Raw genomic sequence first — 14,937 nt, forward strand, 5'->3', positions numbered from 1 at the left:
AAAGATATTTAAGAATAATACATTTTTTAATGAAATGACTAATTATGATATATATACAAGTATATATATTTTTGTCGCAATTAAAATGAAAACAAGGATAAAAAGGTCTTACTTTCATTCATAACGTTATAATAAGTTGTATTAAAAGTTTTCAAAACTTCTCTGATATCCATATATAAATATTTTCTCTAAATTTATTTAAATTTAATGTACAATTATAATATCTATGAACACATTATATTACTTAATACTGTTTGATATTTCTCTCATGTTCATGGATTTGTTACTATACTATATGTTATATGTTCAATTATATTATTTACTTAACTTGTTTTTTATTTTTATGAGAACCATCTGTTCTAATCTATTATATTTGAAATATTGTGGAAAATCTATTTTAATATATTCAACATGCCAATTAAATTGCTTTACTTTAACAAGATCTAAGAATTCTTCATACATTGGAGCAGTAGTTTCCATATTGGCTGTAGTAAAAACATATCTTTTCTCCAAAGTAATATAAACAACTTTCTGTACATTTGAATTTAAAAGTTCTGTTAATGTTTGGACAAATCCTTTTGTTACGGTTTCATCATAAATTACTGTAAACATAAAAAATCATTAATCATATCTATGTTATTTTTATTGTAAAAATATAAATTTATAACTTACCATCAGCAGCTAGAATAATAGCTGGTTCATCTATTCTTTTTTTGTAAAATGTAGGCCATTTTAAATTCAAGAAATCTAATCCTTTAATGTCAACTTTAGACTTAATATAAGCTTTATTTCTCATAAAATTTCTATGTATTAATTTCAATATCCCTTTTACATCAATGTCTAAAATGTAAGAAATACATTTACATTAAATATATGTGAACTATATTTAGTGTAATAGTATTATATTACAAACTTTATTACCTGTACAAATTACTTCTTTTGCTAGGAAACTAGCTACTATGCTAGTTAAGCCAACTCCAGCACCTAACTCTAGAACTACCTTATCCCTGAATAAATCAGGATTGGATAAAATATAATCAGCTAGTAATAATGCACCTCGCCATACTTGCAATCCAACATATTGTAATTCTGTAGATATATGGTGTTCTAAAAATATTAATATATAATTTATTACATTAAATAATGTTTTCTGATATCTGGTTAATTCTATATATAAATTTATACCTATTAATAATTTTCCTTCTTGTTGCCTATCTATATTTATATCATCATCATTATCACGAGTTAAGTCATTAAGACATTCTGGTTTAATCATATAGGATGGATACTTAAAAATAAAGCTGGATATTACATCTATAAACATATCTTATGATTATATATCTTGTTACGGTCATATAAAAATTAATACTACGTATTAAATATGACATTACAGAAGTTAAGAAAGTAATAAACTTACTGTCATTTTTACATTTTATATAAGAATTTTTATTTTCTGTAAATATTTCTGATGTTACTGTATACAATGTCATCTTTGTTAATAAAAATCCACTAATATGTAAAAATGATTTTAATTGTCTGTTTTAGATCACAGCATATGTATCTCTAATATTTCTAAGTCAAAGAAATAATGTCAATATAAATGATCTCTGAACATTATACTTGTTAATAAAAAATAATAAAGCATGATTTACGTATAATTGATACACATTTCTATCTAAAAAATAATTAAATATTGCTAAATATAATTACTTTTCAGTATACCTGTTTACCTGAAATGTTATACTTTTATGATGAAGTTTACATAATACAATATTTCACAATGAAGACATAGTTAAACTGTGACTTATTGTTTTAGACAGTTATATTATATTTGCGCTTATGTGTGTTATTGCATATAAATATAATTTCTGAAATATTTTACCGTTGTATATTGTAATATCGTAAAGTAATTTGAATTAGAGGTCGGTTGAAATTAGAAAAAACTGTATATGTCGTCTTTCTGTGGTTCGTGTACATTCAAGAGCGCCTATGTGACTAAAGTCACCTAGTTCTTACAATGATGTGAGAAAAACAATAAACAACGTTAGAGCAGAAGGACGGTTTCGTGTTTTAAGGGGGGATGACCGAGAGGTCAGAGTATGCAAGTCGAAAAGTGTGTGTGTTGCGAGAGTCAGAGTTGATCGAGACATCGAAGAGTAGAGTTGAGAGAGTTGATCGAGACGTCGAAGAGTAGAGTTGAGAGAATTGATCGAATTGTCAGTGTTGTAGAGTTGTTAGAGTTGCTAGTGAGAGAGAGAGAGAGAGAGAGAGAGAGAGAGAGTGTTAAATTCGTTGTGACGAGAGTTGCCAAATAACTCCACGATACTAATAATTTCCACGATACAAGTGGGGGCTCGTCCGGGATTCGAACCTGGATCTGGAAGGTTAGCAACCAACTACGCTAACCACAGCGCTACCGTCGTCGTTTTTGCAGATAATTCATAGGTTTCGCCAGATGGCAGTGTCCGTTGATACAGAGTTGAAGGCTCGAGGGCCTACATTACAAGGTTTAGATACCCGCATGTGGGTGACGTTGATGCTTTCTGGAAAACCGAGAACGGGATCACGTTACCGCGGGGACCTGGATTCCAAATATGAGCCGCCCCGATTGTCGTTTAAGGTCTATAAGGCCATGGTAGAGGGGGGGTGTGGTATACTAGCCGACCAAGTGCTTAAATCAAAGCGTAGGTCATTAATCACGCCCAATTATATATGGCGCAATGTAGGAAATTTCGCTGACAAGACCGTCCGGAAACTTTCCACTCCAATCTACCACAAAGCGTTGGGCTGTATTAAGAGTTGACGACAAGATAGATCCTCTTTCAATGCCAACGCCCTGGCCACGCTGAGTGCACTCATTCCCGTCAGATCAGCGCCGGGCACGGATAGTACTTGGATGGGTGATCGCCTGGGAACTCCGTGTGGCGTTGGCGAAGCGCGCTGGGCCCGCCGCGCCCCCCGGTTGGGGTTCGGGCTTGGGCCGCCAAGCAGTCCGGTAGGGGAACCGGGCTGCCTGGCACGGCGGCGGCTCCAGCGGCGAGATGCGGTGTGACAATGGTCACACACCCGCTCCATCAGTGGTGGTATTAGGTACGCGGGCGAGGCCCTGTTGCGACGCTCACACCGGTTCTTGGGCCTCTCGATCGCAGCCGGGACGGTCATCGTTGGAGGTTTGGAGAGTCCGACACTACCACGCCGCTTTCCCCAGAAGCGGTCTGGCGTCCGTGCGGATTTCCTCCACGTAAATATAAAAAAAAAAAGATTCTCTTTCGATGTCTGAAGCGGCCAGCGCTGTGCCTCAGCGCACATCACCCGGTCTACCGTATATTAGAACACGACCAGGCTGGAAAAAGGGGGATGTTATAGAACGTGAGTTGTGGGTTACCTTTCTGACGTATGGAGGCGAGTCGATGATGGGGAATTTGTACTTTCTCTTAATTGATAGTGTTGCATTTGCTAGAAGTCACATTGGAAAGCCTGGTGAAAATAAGGTGAGACCCGTTCGGGCCATTCCTTTAAGTATCATACTACAAGAAGCTAGATTCGCCGCCCCATTAACCAAACAGTTCATTGAACAGAAATGTTGCAGGAATACCGCGTATGGATGTGAGATGATGAAGGGTGGAATGATGTGGCTTAATAGCCAGCTAGATCAGTTAAACTGCAGGTATGGGCAGACTAAAATATTGATGATCGACTATAAGTCTTTTGATGCAAAGGTACCTGCGTGGTTAATACGTGACGTTTTCAGTGTGGTAATGGAGAAGTTCAATTTAACCGATAGAGACCGGATATGCTTTAGGAAGTGCATAAACTATTTTATAAATACTCCGGTCCAAAACTCTGATGGTAGACGCTTTAAGAAGGATCATGGAATTCTGTCCGGATCAATGTTTACCAATATTATTAGATGTCTCGTTAACATGGTGGTGACGTGGTATACCTCAGAGGTCGTCATGGGGGAGTACCCAGTTATGGACGTGTTTTTTGGAGATGATGGTATAGCATGCTTCCGCGGATCAGTGTTAATGGACCTAGACAAGTACGCGGAGGTCGTACAGCACGTCTTTAGTATGGTGATTAATTCGAAGAAAACATGTTGGACTTCCAACCCCACGAATGTGCACTTCCTGGGATATTTCAACTATTACGGAACACCGTATAAGAATGTTGAGGAGTTAATTGCTGCGATGTTATTTCCGCAGCACCTCGTCGACGAATGGGAATACTGTATAAGTAGGTCATTGGGTTGCCTACTTGTGTCAGCTAGTACTAATATGGACGTTTTTATGGCGTGTCAGGCAGTATATAAGAAAACCTGCTTAGCCGGGGCTGACGTAGAAAAGGGGATAGATTTAATAAAGGAGAGTCCCTGGAGCCTAAGACATCTAGTAACTATGGGGGTAAAAGATCTGGTCCTATCGGAGAATTTCTTCCACGACATAACGCTAAGCGTTTCTTTCCCCAATTGTTCAAAATTCGCCAAAGGAGTGCAACTATGGTGTGAATGATATAAATACCCAGTAATGGATGCCCGTACCTATGTGGAAGGCCTAAAAAAGGCGCTGAAGAATGAATTTGGGAATATAGTAAGTGCCCAGCAACATGAGGATGATCTTGAGCAACTGGTTGGACTTAAGAAGCAATTGGAGAAGAAGTTAGCTGATGCTTACGAAGAGGTCGAGGAACAACGTCAGGTTGTTGAACAATGGAAACGACGCTTGCAAAAACCGAATAGCGAGATGCACGACTTGAGATTACTGTTGGAAGAACAGACAGCTAGGAATAATCTTCTGGAAAAGAAACAGCGCAAATTCGATTCAGAAACTCAGAATTTAATGAATGATCTATGACACGAGAAAGCGCAACGTAAAAGATTAGCTAGAGAAAAAGAAATCGCGATCGCGGAGAAGTTTACCATAGAACAGAACCTTAGTGACGCAAGATTGGAAATCGAATTGAAGGAAGAAAGATTGCGGACATTGGACCAAGAGCTTGAGGAATTAACATTTGGTGGCAAAACGGAGGAGGACGCAGCACAACTGAAGAAAGCGAAGCATGAGCTGGAGAAAAGAGTAAAGGATCAGGAAGAAGAGTTGGACGACTTAGCTGGCCAGGTGCAGTTGCTCGAGTAGGCGAAATTAAGGCTCAAGATGAACATCGAGCAACAACGCAAGGAAATACGCAAAGAGATGCAACAGAGGGACGAGGAGTTAGAAGACGTACGTGGTAACGCTCTGAAAAAGGTGAAAGTTCTAGAGTCGCAGTTGGAGAACGAGCGCGAAGAGAGGACGATATTGCTTCGAGAGAAGCATGAATTGGAATGTCGTTTGGTAGCTATCGAAGAACAGGATCGTGCTGAACGTGCGGCAGAAACTGATACCATGCATAGGCTAAAAAGAGATTTGAAGAGAACCAAAGCATTGCTAAGAGACGCTCAAACGATGCTGAAGAGATCGAAAGGTGACTCGACGGGTAAAGCAGCTTTACGACAGCTGAAGAACCAGTTAGAAGATGCAGAATGCGTTAGAGCAGTTGCAGTTAAAGCGAAACAGGCACTGGAGCAAGAACTGAATGAGACGCAGGCTTCGTTGCAGGAAGCACTGCGGCAACGTTCCGAAGCAGAAGATCGTGTTAATGTAGCTAGTCGCGAACGAACTGAGCTACTGTCGCAATTGGAAGAAAATAAAGAAGAGTTGGCAGAAGTTTTGAAGAAGTATCGGGCAGCTGTGCAGCAAGTGTCGGAGGAACGGAGAATAGTGGCAAGACACGTGGTGATTGGTAAAGTGGACCACGAGATGGTGTCCTCGTCGGATTCTTGCGGCCAGCAGGAGGACTTAGCGAACATCACGAGGAGGAAGAATCTGGCTAAACAACAGCAACAAGATGTTGTTGATGATATTTGCGAATTTACTGAGAAGGATAGCGTTGCGGGTGTGAGGGTTGTTTCAAGTTTTCGGATAGACTCGAAGAGAGTCAATGCAAGGCGAACGAAAAGACAAGGGAAGTCGCACGTGCGGAATCCCTCCAATAATATCGATACGAAGATTCGATATACAGAGGATGTGGATGACGAGGACGACGATGGGATTGTCGAGGACACGATGAACGTGAAGACCTTCGAAAAAGAAGAGATCATAGTCTCGGTAGATGGTAAGTTGTTAACGTCTTCCATGTACGAACCGAGCCTACGAAAATGTCACGATGCTGCCACGACGATCAAAGCCCCTGACAAGAGTGAAATGGATAAACAAATAATTGGAGAGGAAGATAGAGGAAGAGCGAAAGAGGAGCAGTAGCATCGAGGACGAACAGGCCACGGTGTTCCAAGAGGAACGAGATCAGTTGCGTACAGACGCAAAGAGACGGATCGAAGAGATCCAAGCCCGAGACAAGTGGACGTATAACAAGAGACGCAAGAAGGCGACAGCACACAGGACGGGAGATCTAGTGGCGATCGAGAGGACGCAGGGCGGTCCCCGACTAAAGCTGCATCCGAAGTTCCTTAACTAAAAGTAAAGGTCCTGCGAAATGACCGATACGTAGTGCAGCGAGAGCAGCACGATCACAGCAGCCGATCACATGAAGTGGTGGAATGTTAACGATAGTGATGTAAGTGCGAGCAGCGATGATGAGCACATCTGAGGGCAGATGTGATTGTCAGGAAAGGCCGAATGTAATATCGTAAAATAATTTGAATTAGAGGTCGGTTAAAATGAGAAAAAACCGTGTACGTCGTCTTTCTGTGGTTCGTTTACATTTAAGAGCGCCTATGTGACTAAAGTCACCTAGTTCTTACAGTGATGTGAGAAAAACAATAAACGACGTTAGAGCAGAAGGACGGTTTCGTGTTTTAAGGGGGGATGACCGAGAGGTCAGAGTATGCAAGTCGAAAAGTGTGTGTGTTGCGAGAGTCAGAGTTGATCGAGACATCGAAGAGTAGAGTTGAGAGAGTTGATCGAGAGTTGCTAGTGAGAGAGAGAGAGAGAGAGTGTTAAATTCGTTGTGACGAGAGTTGCCAAATAACTCCACGATACTAATAATTTCCACGATACTACAATATGATTTTTGTAATAAAAATATAATAAATTACTAAACGTATTTTGAAACTTTTATTTAATATGAACAATTCAGATATTTTTTATTATTATGCTTTTTGAAATTGAAAAATTAAAAATAGATTGTGAAATTCAACGTTATAATTTATTTATAGGAGGAAAAATATTTTATTTGTTACAATGTACAAAACTTATTACATTACATAAAAAATATTATGAATAATTTTTCTTTATTTAAATATTTTATTGAAAATAAATATAGTAAAATATTTGCTTTTTACATATATATACAATAAATAGAGATTTAAATTTTAATTGTTATATATATTTGAATTTAAATATTTTACAAAGGGATTGATATTTCAACCTTTTGAAATTGGATAAATGCATACCAATGACAAAAATGTAAAGTAAAATGAAATTTTTAAAAAATTTTTTAGCAAGAGTAAAGAAGATATTTCACATATATATTACCTTGGCAGATTATTATAATAAAAATACATATTAAATATTAAAATACTTTTTTATTAACTAGTGGTTACATATTTTTTATGTAAATATACATCATTAGAAGCTGTTATTAGTTTTGTAAGCCATGACATTATTACTAGAAATAGAGCGGTATTTGGAATTCGGAGTAACAGAAACAAATAAGTACTCTTTGTTTCCTTCATACTTAATAGTATGATATTATAATAATTATATATATAATATATTGAAAAAGCAAAAAAATAATCGTAAATTTGAATTTATATTAAAATAGAACGCAAAATATATTTATCTTCTCTGTGAAGTGATAAAATAGTATGATTAAAAAATAAATTGATATCCTAACCCTTGTATAGTATTCTTAATATTAACATCCTACCGGATTCTTGAACTTTTGCGTCGACCAATCAGCAACTCCCACGATGAATGTGATGCTGATGCCACGCATTAACCACGATCTACCAACTGTATAGTTCTCTGCATCACTGTATTTGATCACTTTGTCCGTATTCTTCAACGAATGGTGTTGGTGACTATAATCTTAATATTGTAACGGTAGAATCACCGTATTTGCTGTATTTATACCTGTCGTGGCATAACTTATCAGAAAATAACATTGTCTCCATTTAAAGATGAAGTTCTTTGCGTTAATATTTACAGTGACTTGTTACCTTACTTTTACTTTTGCGAAAATTGAAACTGAAGACTCGGTTTTGGTACTTACAAAAGATAATATCGCAGAAGCTATCGGACAAAATGATTACGTGCTTGTTGAATTTTGTGAGTAGTAGTTTTACATTTTCTTTTTAAACAGGTTTCTTAATTATATTTAATGAAAAATTGCAATATTTATTTTATTTGATATTTTTATGCATTTGAAACATAATTGAAGCTGATCCAGATGCTTGGTTCTTACACGTCACCATTTAGCAGCCGGTTTTTAAGATCGAGCACACTTGTTGACATTATTTCATTTTTATTTCATAATATATGATGGAATGTTTGTCGAATGAAATGAATATATGATATGAATGAAAAACTTTTATATATAAAATTTATATATAAAAATTATATATAAAATTTGTATATATAAAATATATGAAATTATTTATTTTATGTCACGAATATCGTGCGATTCATTTAGAATTATATTCATAATCCTATTAAAAAATATATGTATACTCCATATTGATGGCTTACTGCACAAATATTGCATATCCACTTTCTGTGGAATTTGAATTTTATATGTAACAAATAGTTCTTAACCATTTAGTACTCACTTTTGTCATTTTATGTTCCTAAAAGAGATCAATCCACAATTTGCAACCAATTTGATAATAGCATTGATAAAGATAAATACAATACAGTATATGTGCAATAAGCCATCGATATTTAGTTCGGTTAAATAAATATATAAGTAAAAGATGTACAAGTTACGATAAAATATATAAAAGTTTATTTAATATTTTGAATAATTAAATTTAATATATGGATAAATCTTTTGTATGTGCTTTAAATTGTGATCTATACTCTGTTATTACTATACTTGCTCAATTTTTAAATTATAATTTTATAATATAGTGATGACTTTTTAACATAATAATTAATTGCATAATTATGTCACAGAAACATATTATAGTTACATCAATAATTTTTTTATGATTTTTAATATTTAGATGCACCATGGTGTGGACATTGTAAAGCTTTAGCACCTGAATATGCTAAAGCAGCCAAAAAGTTAGAGGAGGGTGGTTTCTCTGTAAAATTAGCTAAAGTTGATGCAACTGTTGAAACAGAATTAGCTGAGAAGCATGGAGTTCGTGCATATCCTACCCTTAAATTTTATCGTAAAGGTTCAGCTATTGATTACAGTGGTGGTCGTCAAGCAGATGATATTATTAACTGGGTAATAAAAAAGACTGGTCCAGCTGCTAAAGATTTGCCAACAGTTGAAGAAGCTAAATCATTTATCGAGGCACGAAATGTTGCCATTGTTGGGTTCTTTAAGGTATTATTAAAATAACAATATATTTGTTTGAAATCTTTGTTAATTGTATTATAAAACGCAAAATGTATATATGTATTTAATTACGTTAATTAGGATGCAGAATCAGATGGTGCAAAAGTATTTTTAGAAGTTGCTAATGCTGTTGATGATCATGTATTTGGTATAAGTAGTAATGAAGAAGTTTTCAGTGAATATGGAGTAGAAGATGGTAAAGTTGTTTTGTTTAAGAAGGTACATTAATTTTAATTTATTCTATTTTTCTTTATAGATATGTTAATAATATCATATATGTCATTTAATATTTGTTTTAGTTCGATGAAGGCAGGAGTGAATTTAATGACGAACTTGATGTTAAAAAATTACAAAACTTTATCTCTATACATGCATTGCCTTTAGTTGTTGATTTTAATCAAGATACTGCACAAAAGATATTTAGTGGTGATATTAAAAGCCATCTGCTTGTCTTCCTTAGTGAAGAAGCTGGTCATTTTGAAGAATATGTAGAAAAGATTAAAGAACCAGCAAAGAAATTCCGTAAAGAGGTATGTACAAATATAAATAATGTAGATATAAAGTAATGTATATAATAAATAGTATCATCATAATAATAATATTTTATGATATTGTACAGGTTTTGTTTGTAACAATTAATGCTGATAAAGCTGATCATGAACGCATTTTAGAATTCTTTGGTATGAAGAAAAATGAAGTACCTGCTATGCGTATTATACAACTTGAACAGAATATGGCTAAGTACAAGCCAGAAAACCCAGAATTATCTAGTGAAAATGTTTTGGAATTTGTAACTGCATTTGTTGAAGGCAAATTGAAAAAACATTTGCTTACACAAGATTTACCTGAAGACTGGAATAAGAAACCTGTAAAAGTTCTTGTTGGTACTAACTTCCATGAAGTTGCTTTTGATAAAACGAAGAACGTTTTAGTTGAATTTTATGCTCCATGGTGTGGACACTGCCAACAATTAGCTCCTATATATGAAGCAGTATGTTTCATTTACATATTTTTCACTTTTGCAACTTATAAAATGTTTTAACAAATATTTAAATATAATGTGATACATTTCTAGCTTGCAGAAAAATATAAAGACAGTGAAGATTTAGTTATAGCAAAAATGGATGCTACTGAAAATGAATTAGAAGATATAAGAATTGTTAATTATCCTACGATTACTCTCTACAAAAAAGAAACAAATGAAGTAACGATTTCAGATTTATTAATATTTTAATGTTTATAACAATCTTAACATATATAAGCATCCTAAATTGAATAAATTTTAGGCTGTATCATACAAAGGTGAAAGAACACTTCAAGGACTTTCTAAGTTCATTGATTCTGATGGTACTTATGGTCAAGCCCCAGAAGAAGTTCGTAAAAACTTTTAATTCATTTTAATTGTATTGTAATAATATAAGATTATAATTGATTTTACGTCATTTTTACAGGCTCAAGAAGAAGATGAAGATGATGATGTGCCAAGAAAAGATGAATTATAGATATATATCATTATAAAAGAGCAAATTTAATAATTTCTCATAACTACTGTTTATAAACTTTGTAATTCTGCTTGAAAGATATTAATTTATAGAAGACTTCTTAATCATTCATTTCTACTTAAATTTATGAGTCAAGTTCTTTCAAATTATATAATTAATTGCTAAAAATTTATTTACAATTTTCCATATCTTTATATATATGCATATACATTTACATATATATGTATGTATATAAACATAAATATATGATTGGCATATTTCAATTACAATATATACTGTATCTGACTGAGTTTCTAATGTGATAAATTGCACATATAGATAAAGCAATTTATTTTGTACGTTTTAGGTTTAAAATATATTTTGTCTGAATGTCTGATATGAAAATGAACTGTACGTCAAAACATTCTTCACAATTAGGGCAAATACGTCATTGGTATCGTTCTTATATTTTTTTGTAACTTTGCCCTCTGAGAATTATAATATTTAGATACAATACCTTTATCTTGTGATGTTGATGTATGAAGGACATGACATATGAAAAATCATTAAGCTAAGATTTCCGCAAAATCGTAAATCGTGTTTTATTTTTATAAGAAAACTTTGTTTTTTATTAAGTAAACACACATACGCGTTCGTACATTAAACGCATATTAAAAAATATCTTTAATACAGTAGGGTAGCTATTTTAAATGATCATATTATCAAAATTTATCGTTAATAAATACATTTCCATTCACAGTATTTATAAAACTATAACGGTTTTATGAACATTTAAGGTAGAAACGATTTTAATGTTTTTCTGAGTTTAGTTAAGTAAAAATTTTATAAAATGAATTATATATATATATTTACCTTCATCTCATTTCCACAAATAAATCCATTAAATCACAATATCTGTTTTACTTAATAATATGTTAAAGAAGGTAACACATGTATTAGAAAGAATTGTAAAATATATCATAAATATATTGTATCTACACAGTATTTTAGTACATAAGAAAACCAGTTAACACTTTGAGTGATATATCACTTTTTTATTCTCTTCTATACTATTCTTAATCTGTAATCTATCTTATGTAACTGATATGTTAATTGAATTTTTATTCACCGATTTTTATCTTTGTTTGTTAGAAACAGCAAGATTTGAAAATAACAATGGAAGACTCGTTTAATTTTTCGAAACTGACTAAATTTTTACATCAAACCTTGGTACTTACAGAAGAAGTAAAGAATGTATTAAAATCAAATTGTGATGAAGCAATGTATTGTTTAAAACCATGGTACACGGAAATACATTCTCAACAAGAAGTTAATAAAGATATTTGTACTTGTGTCGAAGTAAGGCCGTTATAATATAGTTGTTTTATATAATTTTTTATATCAAAATTATGTTAATTTTTTTTTTCTATTTAAAAGTCCAAAGATGAAGTTCAAGAAATTGCTGCAGATATTAGTAGAACATTGATACAGACACAACAATTGCGGGAAAAATTATCTTCTAATATCACGGGAAGAAAAACAAAATATTATGCTTATGAATGTTTCCAAGAAACTGGTAAATATTTAAAGAAATTATTAAAGTTATTTAAAAAGCAATATATTCTTTATCTTACTTAATTATTACGTTTGTTATCAATAGTAGGAAATAAAAAACAAAAAAAGGTAAAAAGTTTAAATATAAGCAATAAAGATAAATATTCGAGACAAGGCCTTTCTGGTATAAAATTAAATGTTGAAAAAGCAAGTATTGATAAGGGAGTACAAAATGAAGTAACACAAAGAGATGTACATATGACATCTAAAGAAACCAAGAATGCTAATAAACAAACAATATTGCACTCAATGAAATCGTCAGAAAGCAAGAATTTCCTTGCAATAAATAAAAAGAATATTAAAAATATAACGGTTGTTAAAGACATTAATCGCAAAATGAAAAATGATGTTAAATCTAATACTTCCATAACAGAGGTAATTTTTTGTGATACATGTATATGCATTATTTTCTATATATTATGCATTAATTATATTCGTCTACTTTAATAAAATTTAAAATATAGTAATTTTTATCATGAAGTTTATCATATATTCTATTTACACAAAATACTTTTATTTACATAAAGGTTGTATATATTTAGTAAATACTTGAATATAAAATATCATAAATAAACAATGTTCTAAAATTTTGACATTTTTTAGTTTCATTATGGTTTAAGATATTTTACATACAGTAAAATATAAAACAATATCAACTTTTTTATTATATGAGTGTCTCCAAATTTAATTATTGCATACTTAATTAGTCGCTATTTAATATATTTTTGTTTTTATACAGTCAAAATGTATCAAATTTGGTCAAAGAAATTCTGCAGCATCAACTAGTGAACTGATATGTCTAATACGGAAAATGTCAATTAAATCTGATAATTGTACACTTCCTAATGAATATAGAATGAAGTGTCCATTACACGAAGATACAATTTCACAACGTACTTGTGGACAAAATTTAACACTTAGGACTATTGTAGATAGTTTAAATACAATTGATATCCCCGAAGAAATAATTAAGTCACTGAGAGTTTATCATACATATTTGAATACTGAATGTACAGAAAGATCATTCAATGAAAAACAACAAAAAGTGTTACATACATTTCTGCTAGAATTTAATAAAATGGTAAGTAAATATAGAATTTATAAAAGTAAACTATATATATCTATATATATACAGAGTGGTTGGTAACTGGTGGTACAAGCGGAAAGAGGGTGATTCTACGCGAAAAAAGAAGTCGAAAATATAGAATAAAAATTTTTCGTTTGAGGCTTTGTTTTCGAGAAAATCGACTTTAAATTTTCGCTCGGTACGCGTGCGGTACGTTATAATGAATCTCACTGTAGATCGTTGTCTCGATGGAAAAATTAAAAATAAAAAAAAATTAAAAAAAAATTGTTATTCTATATTTTCGACTTTTTTTCGCGTAGAATCACCCCTTTTCCGCTTGTACCAACAGTTACCAACCACCCTGTATACTCCATATATAAATATGTAAATGTATATTACAGGATGAAATTGCACAAAACCAATTAGCACACAAGAGTTATATAGTAACTGCACTTCTTAAATTTATTTCTTTATTTCAAACTCTTTCCTCTAAAAACATAGGGATTGATGTAGAAGATATTAGATCACTGTATACAAAATTAAGATCTGCATGGAAAATTTATGAAATGAACGAATTTAAAAATAAACAAATTTTTAGAAATGATATATGCAAAACACTACATACTATTTCTAATATAACAGAATGCATGTCAAATGGACTTTGGAATCTTTTTTATAATCAAAATCTTGAAGGTACAATTGTATTATTTTTCATAATTAATATGATATTTTATCTTAGTTTGTTTTCTAGGGATGTCCAAAATATGTTGTATGCGTTACACAAATAAAGATCAGTTATTACTCTTCTTTGATGTAATGCAACAAGTACAACATATACAATACTATGATGATTTAATGAAGATTATTGCAGAAGATGTGCTTCCTAACATGAACATCGTTCTTGATTGTACACAATTAGAATATGTAAAAATGTATAAAATGATTTTTATTCTTTACCAAGGTTTAAATCCAAAAATTCCTATTTTAGTAAGAACTGATAAATAAAGATCTTAAAATTTCTTATTATTCAGAAATTGAGCATTGATGCATTTATCATTTATGTTACTATAGCAACTAGAAAACAGAAATATATTGGTATTATTTATACATGCAGTGTACGATTTCAATGTAATATACTGACATTTTTTAATATCAATAAAGTAAATCTAAATGATTAATTTATAAGTGATAATAATAAGTGTTATTTTA

The 14,937-nt window shown here is 32.4% G+C and overlaps 2 protein-coding genes and 1 pseudogene across 7 annotated transcripts; 2 read left to right on the forward strand and 1 right to left on the reverse strand.

Annotated features, from left to right (window-relative positions):
* Positions 1 to 121: 121 nt before the first annotated feature.
* Positions 122 to 7,705, reverse strand: LOC117237130 (methyltransferase-like protein 22). 5 transcript variants are annotated; one of them, XM_033500792.1, is made up of 6 exons: positions 7,533 to 7,705; positions 1,418 to 1,572; positions 1,186 to 1,314; positions 922 to 1,107; positions 673 to 840; positions 122 to 602 (listed from the first exon to the last, which is right to left on the reverse strand). In XM_033500792.1, the coding sequence occupies exons 2-6, from the start codon at positions 1,488 to 1,490 to the stop codon at positions 316 to 318; spliced, it is 843 nt and encodes a 280-aa protein (XP_033356683.1). In that variant the 5' UTR covers positions 1,491 to 1,572; positions 7,533 to 7,705; the 3' UTR covers positions 122 to 315. The 5 variants fall into 5 exon arrangements, with proteins under 5 accessions (XP_033356683.1, XP_033356682.1, XP_033356681.1 ...); XM_033500791.1 differs by lacking the exon at positions 7,533 to 7,705 and adding an exon at positions 1,731 to 1,822; XM_033500790.1 differs by lacking the exon at positions 7,533 to 7,705 and adding an exon at positions 1,723 to 1,822.
* Positions 4,492 to 6,699, forward strand: LOC117237124 (annotated as a pseudogene).
* Positions 7,706 to 7,995: 290 nt separating the features above from the next.
* LOC117237128 (protein disulfide-isomerase) lies at positions 7,996 to 14,762 on the forward strand. Of its 2 annotated transcripts, XM_033500785.1 has the most exons (13): positions 7,996 to 8,327; positions 9,224 to 9,555; positions 9,649 to 9,786; positions 9,867 to 10,097; positions 10,187 to 10,558; positions 10,643 to 10,771; positions 10,854 to 10,940; positions 12,201 to 12,407; positions 12,486 to 12,624; positions 12,709 to 13,037; positions 13,402 to 13,743; positions 14,130 to 14,421; positions 14,480 to 14,762. In XM_033500785.1, the coding sequence occupies exons 1-13, from the start codon at positions 8,180 to 8,182 to the stop codon at positions 14,731 to 14,733; spliced, it is 3,000 nt and encodes a 999-aa protein (XP_033356676.1). In that variant the 5' UTR covers positions 7,996 to 8,179; the 3' UTR covers positions 14,734 to 14,762. The 2 variants fall into 2 exon arrangements, with proteins under 2 accessions (XP_033356676.1, XP_033356675.1); XM_033500784.1 differs by lacking the exons at positions 12,201 to 12,407; positions 12,486 to 12,624; positions 12,709 to 13,037; ... (1 more) ...; positions 14,130 to 14,421; positions 14,480 to 14,762 and adding an exon at positions 11,019 to 11,960 and having other exon boundaries at positions 7,997 to 8,327.
* The last annotated feature ends 175 nt before the right edge of the window (positions 14,763 to 14,937 follow it).

Source organism: Bombus vosnesenskii, unplaced genomic scaffold, assembly GCF_011952255.1.
Source record: "Bombus vosnesenskii isolate JDL3184/JDL3185 unplaced genomic scaffold, Bvos_JDL3184-5_v1.1 scf7180000013358, whole genome shotgun sequence".
Taxonomy (NCBI): Eukaryota; Metazoa; Arthropoda; class Insecta; order Hymenoptera; family Apidae; genus Bombus; species Bombus vosnesenskii.

What these genes read in the sequence shown, in the direction of transcription:
- LOC117237130 (XM_033500792.1), bottom strand. Translation starts at nt 1,490, where the DNA reads ATGACATTGTATACAGTAACATCAGAAATATTTACAGAAAATAAAAAT. An exon ending in AGAAGGAAAATTATTAATAG is followed by an intron (nt 1,108 to 1,185) that starts GTATAAATTTAT and finishes TAATATTTTTAG; the next exon opens with AACACCATATATCTACAGAA. An exon ending in TATTATTCTAGCTGCTGATG is followed by an intron (nt 603 to 672) that starts GTAAGTTATAAA and finishes TTATGTTTACAG; the next exon opens with TAATTTATGATGAAACCGTA.
- LOC117237128 (XM_033500785.1), top strand. Translation starts at nt 8,180, where the DNA reads ATGAAGTTCTTTGCGTTAATATTTACAGTGACTTGTTACCTTACTTTT. An exon ending in ATATTTGTACTTGTGTCGAA is followed by an intron (nt 12,408 to 12,485) that starts GTAAGGCCGTTA and finishes TCTATTTAAAAG; the next exon opens with TCCAAAGATGAAGTTCAAGA. An exon ending in TGCTAGAATTTAATAAAATG is followed by an intron (nt 13,744 to 14,129) that starts GTAAGTAAATAT and finishes TGTATATTACAG; the next exon opens with GATGAAATTGCACAAAACCA.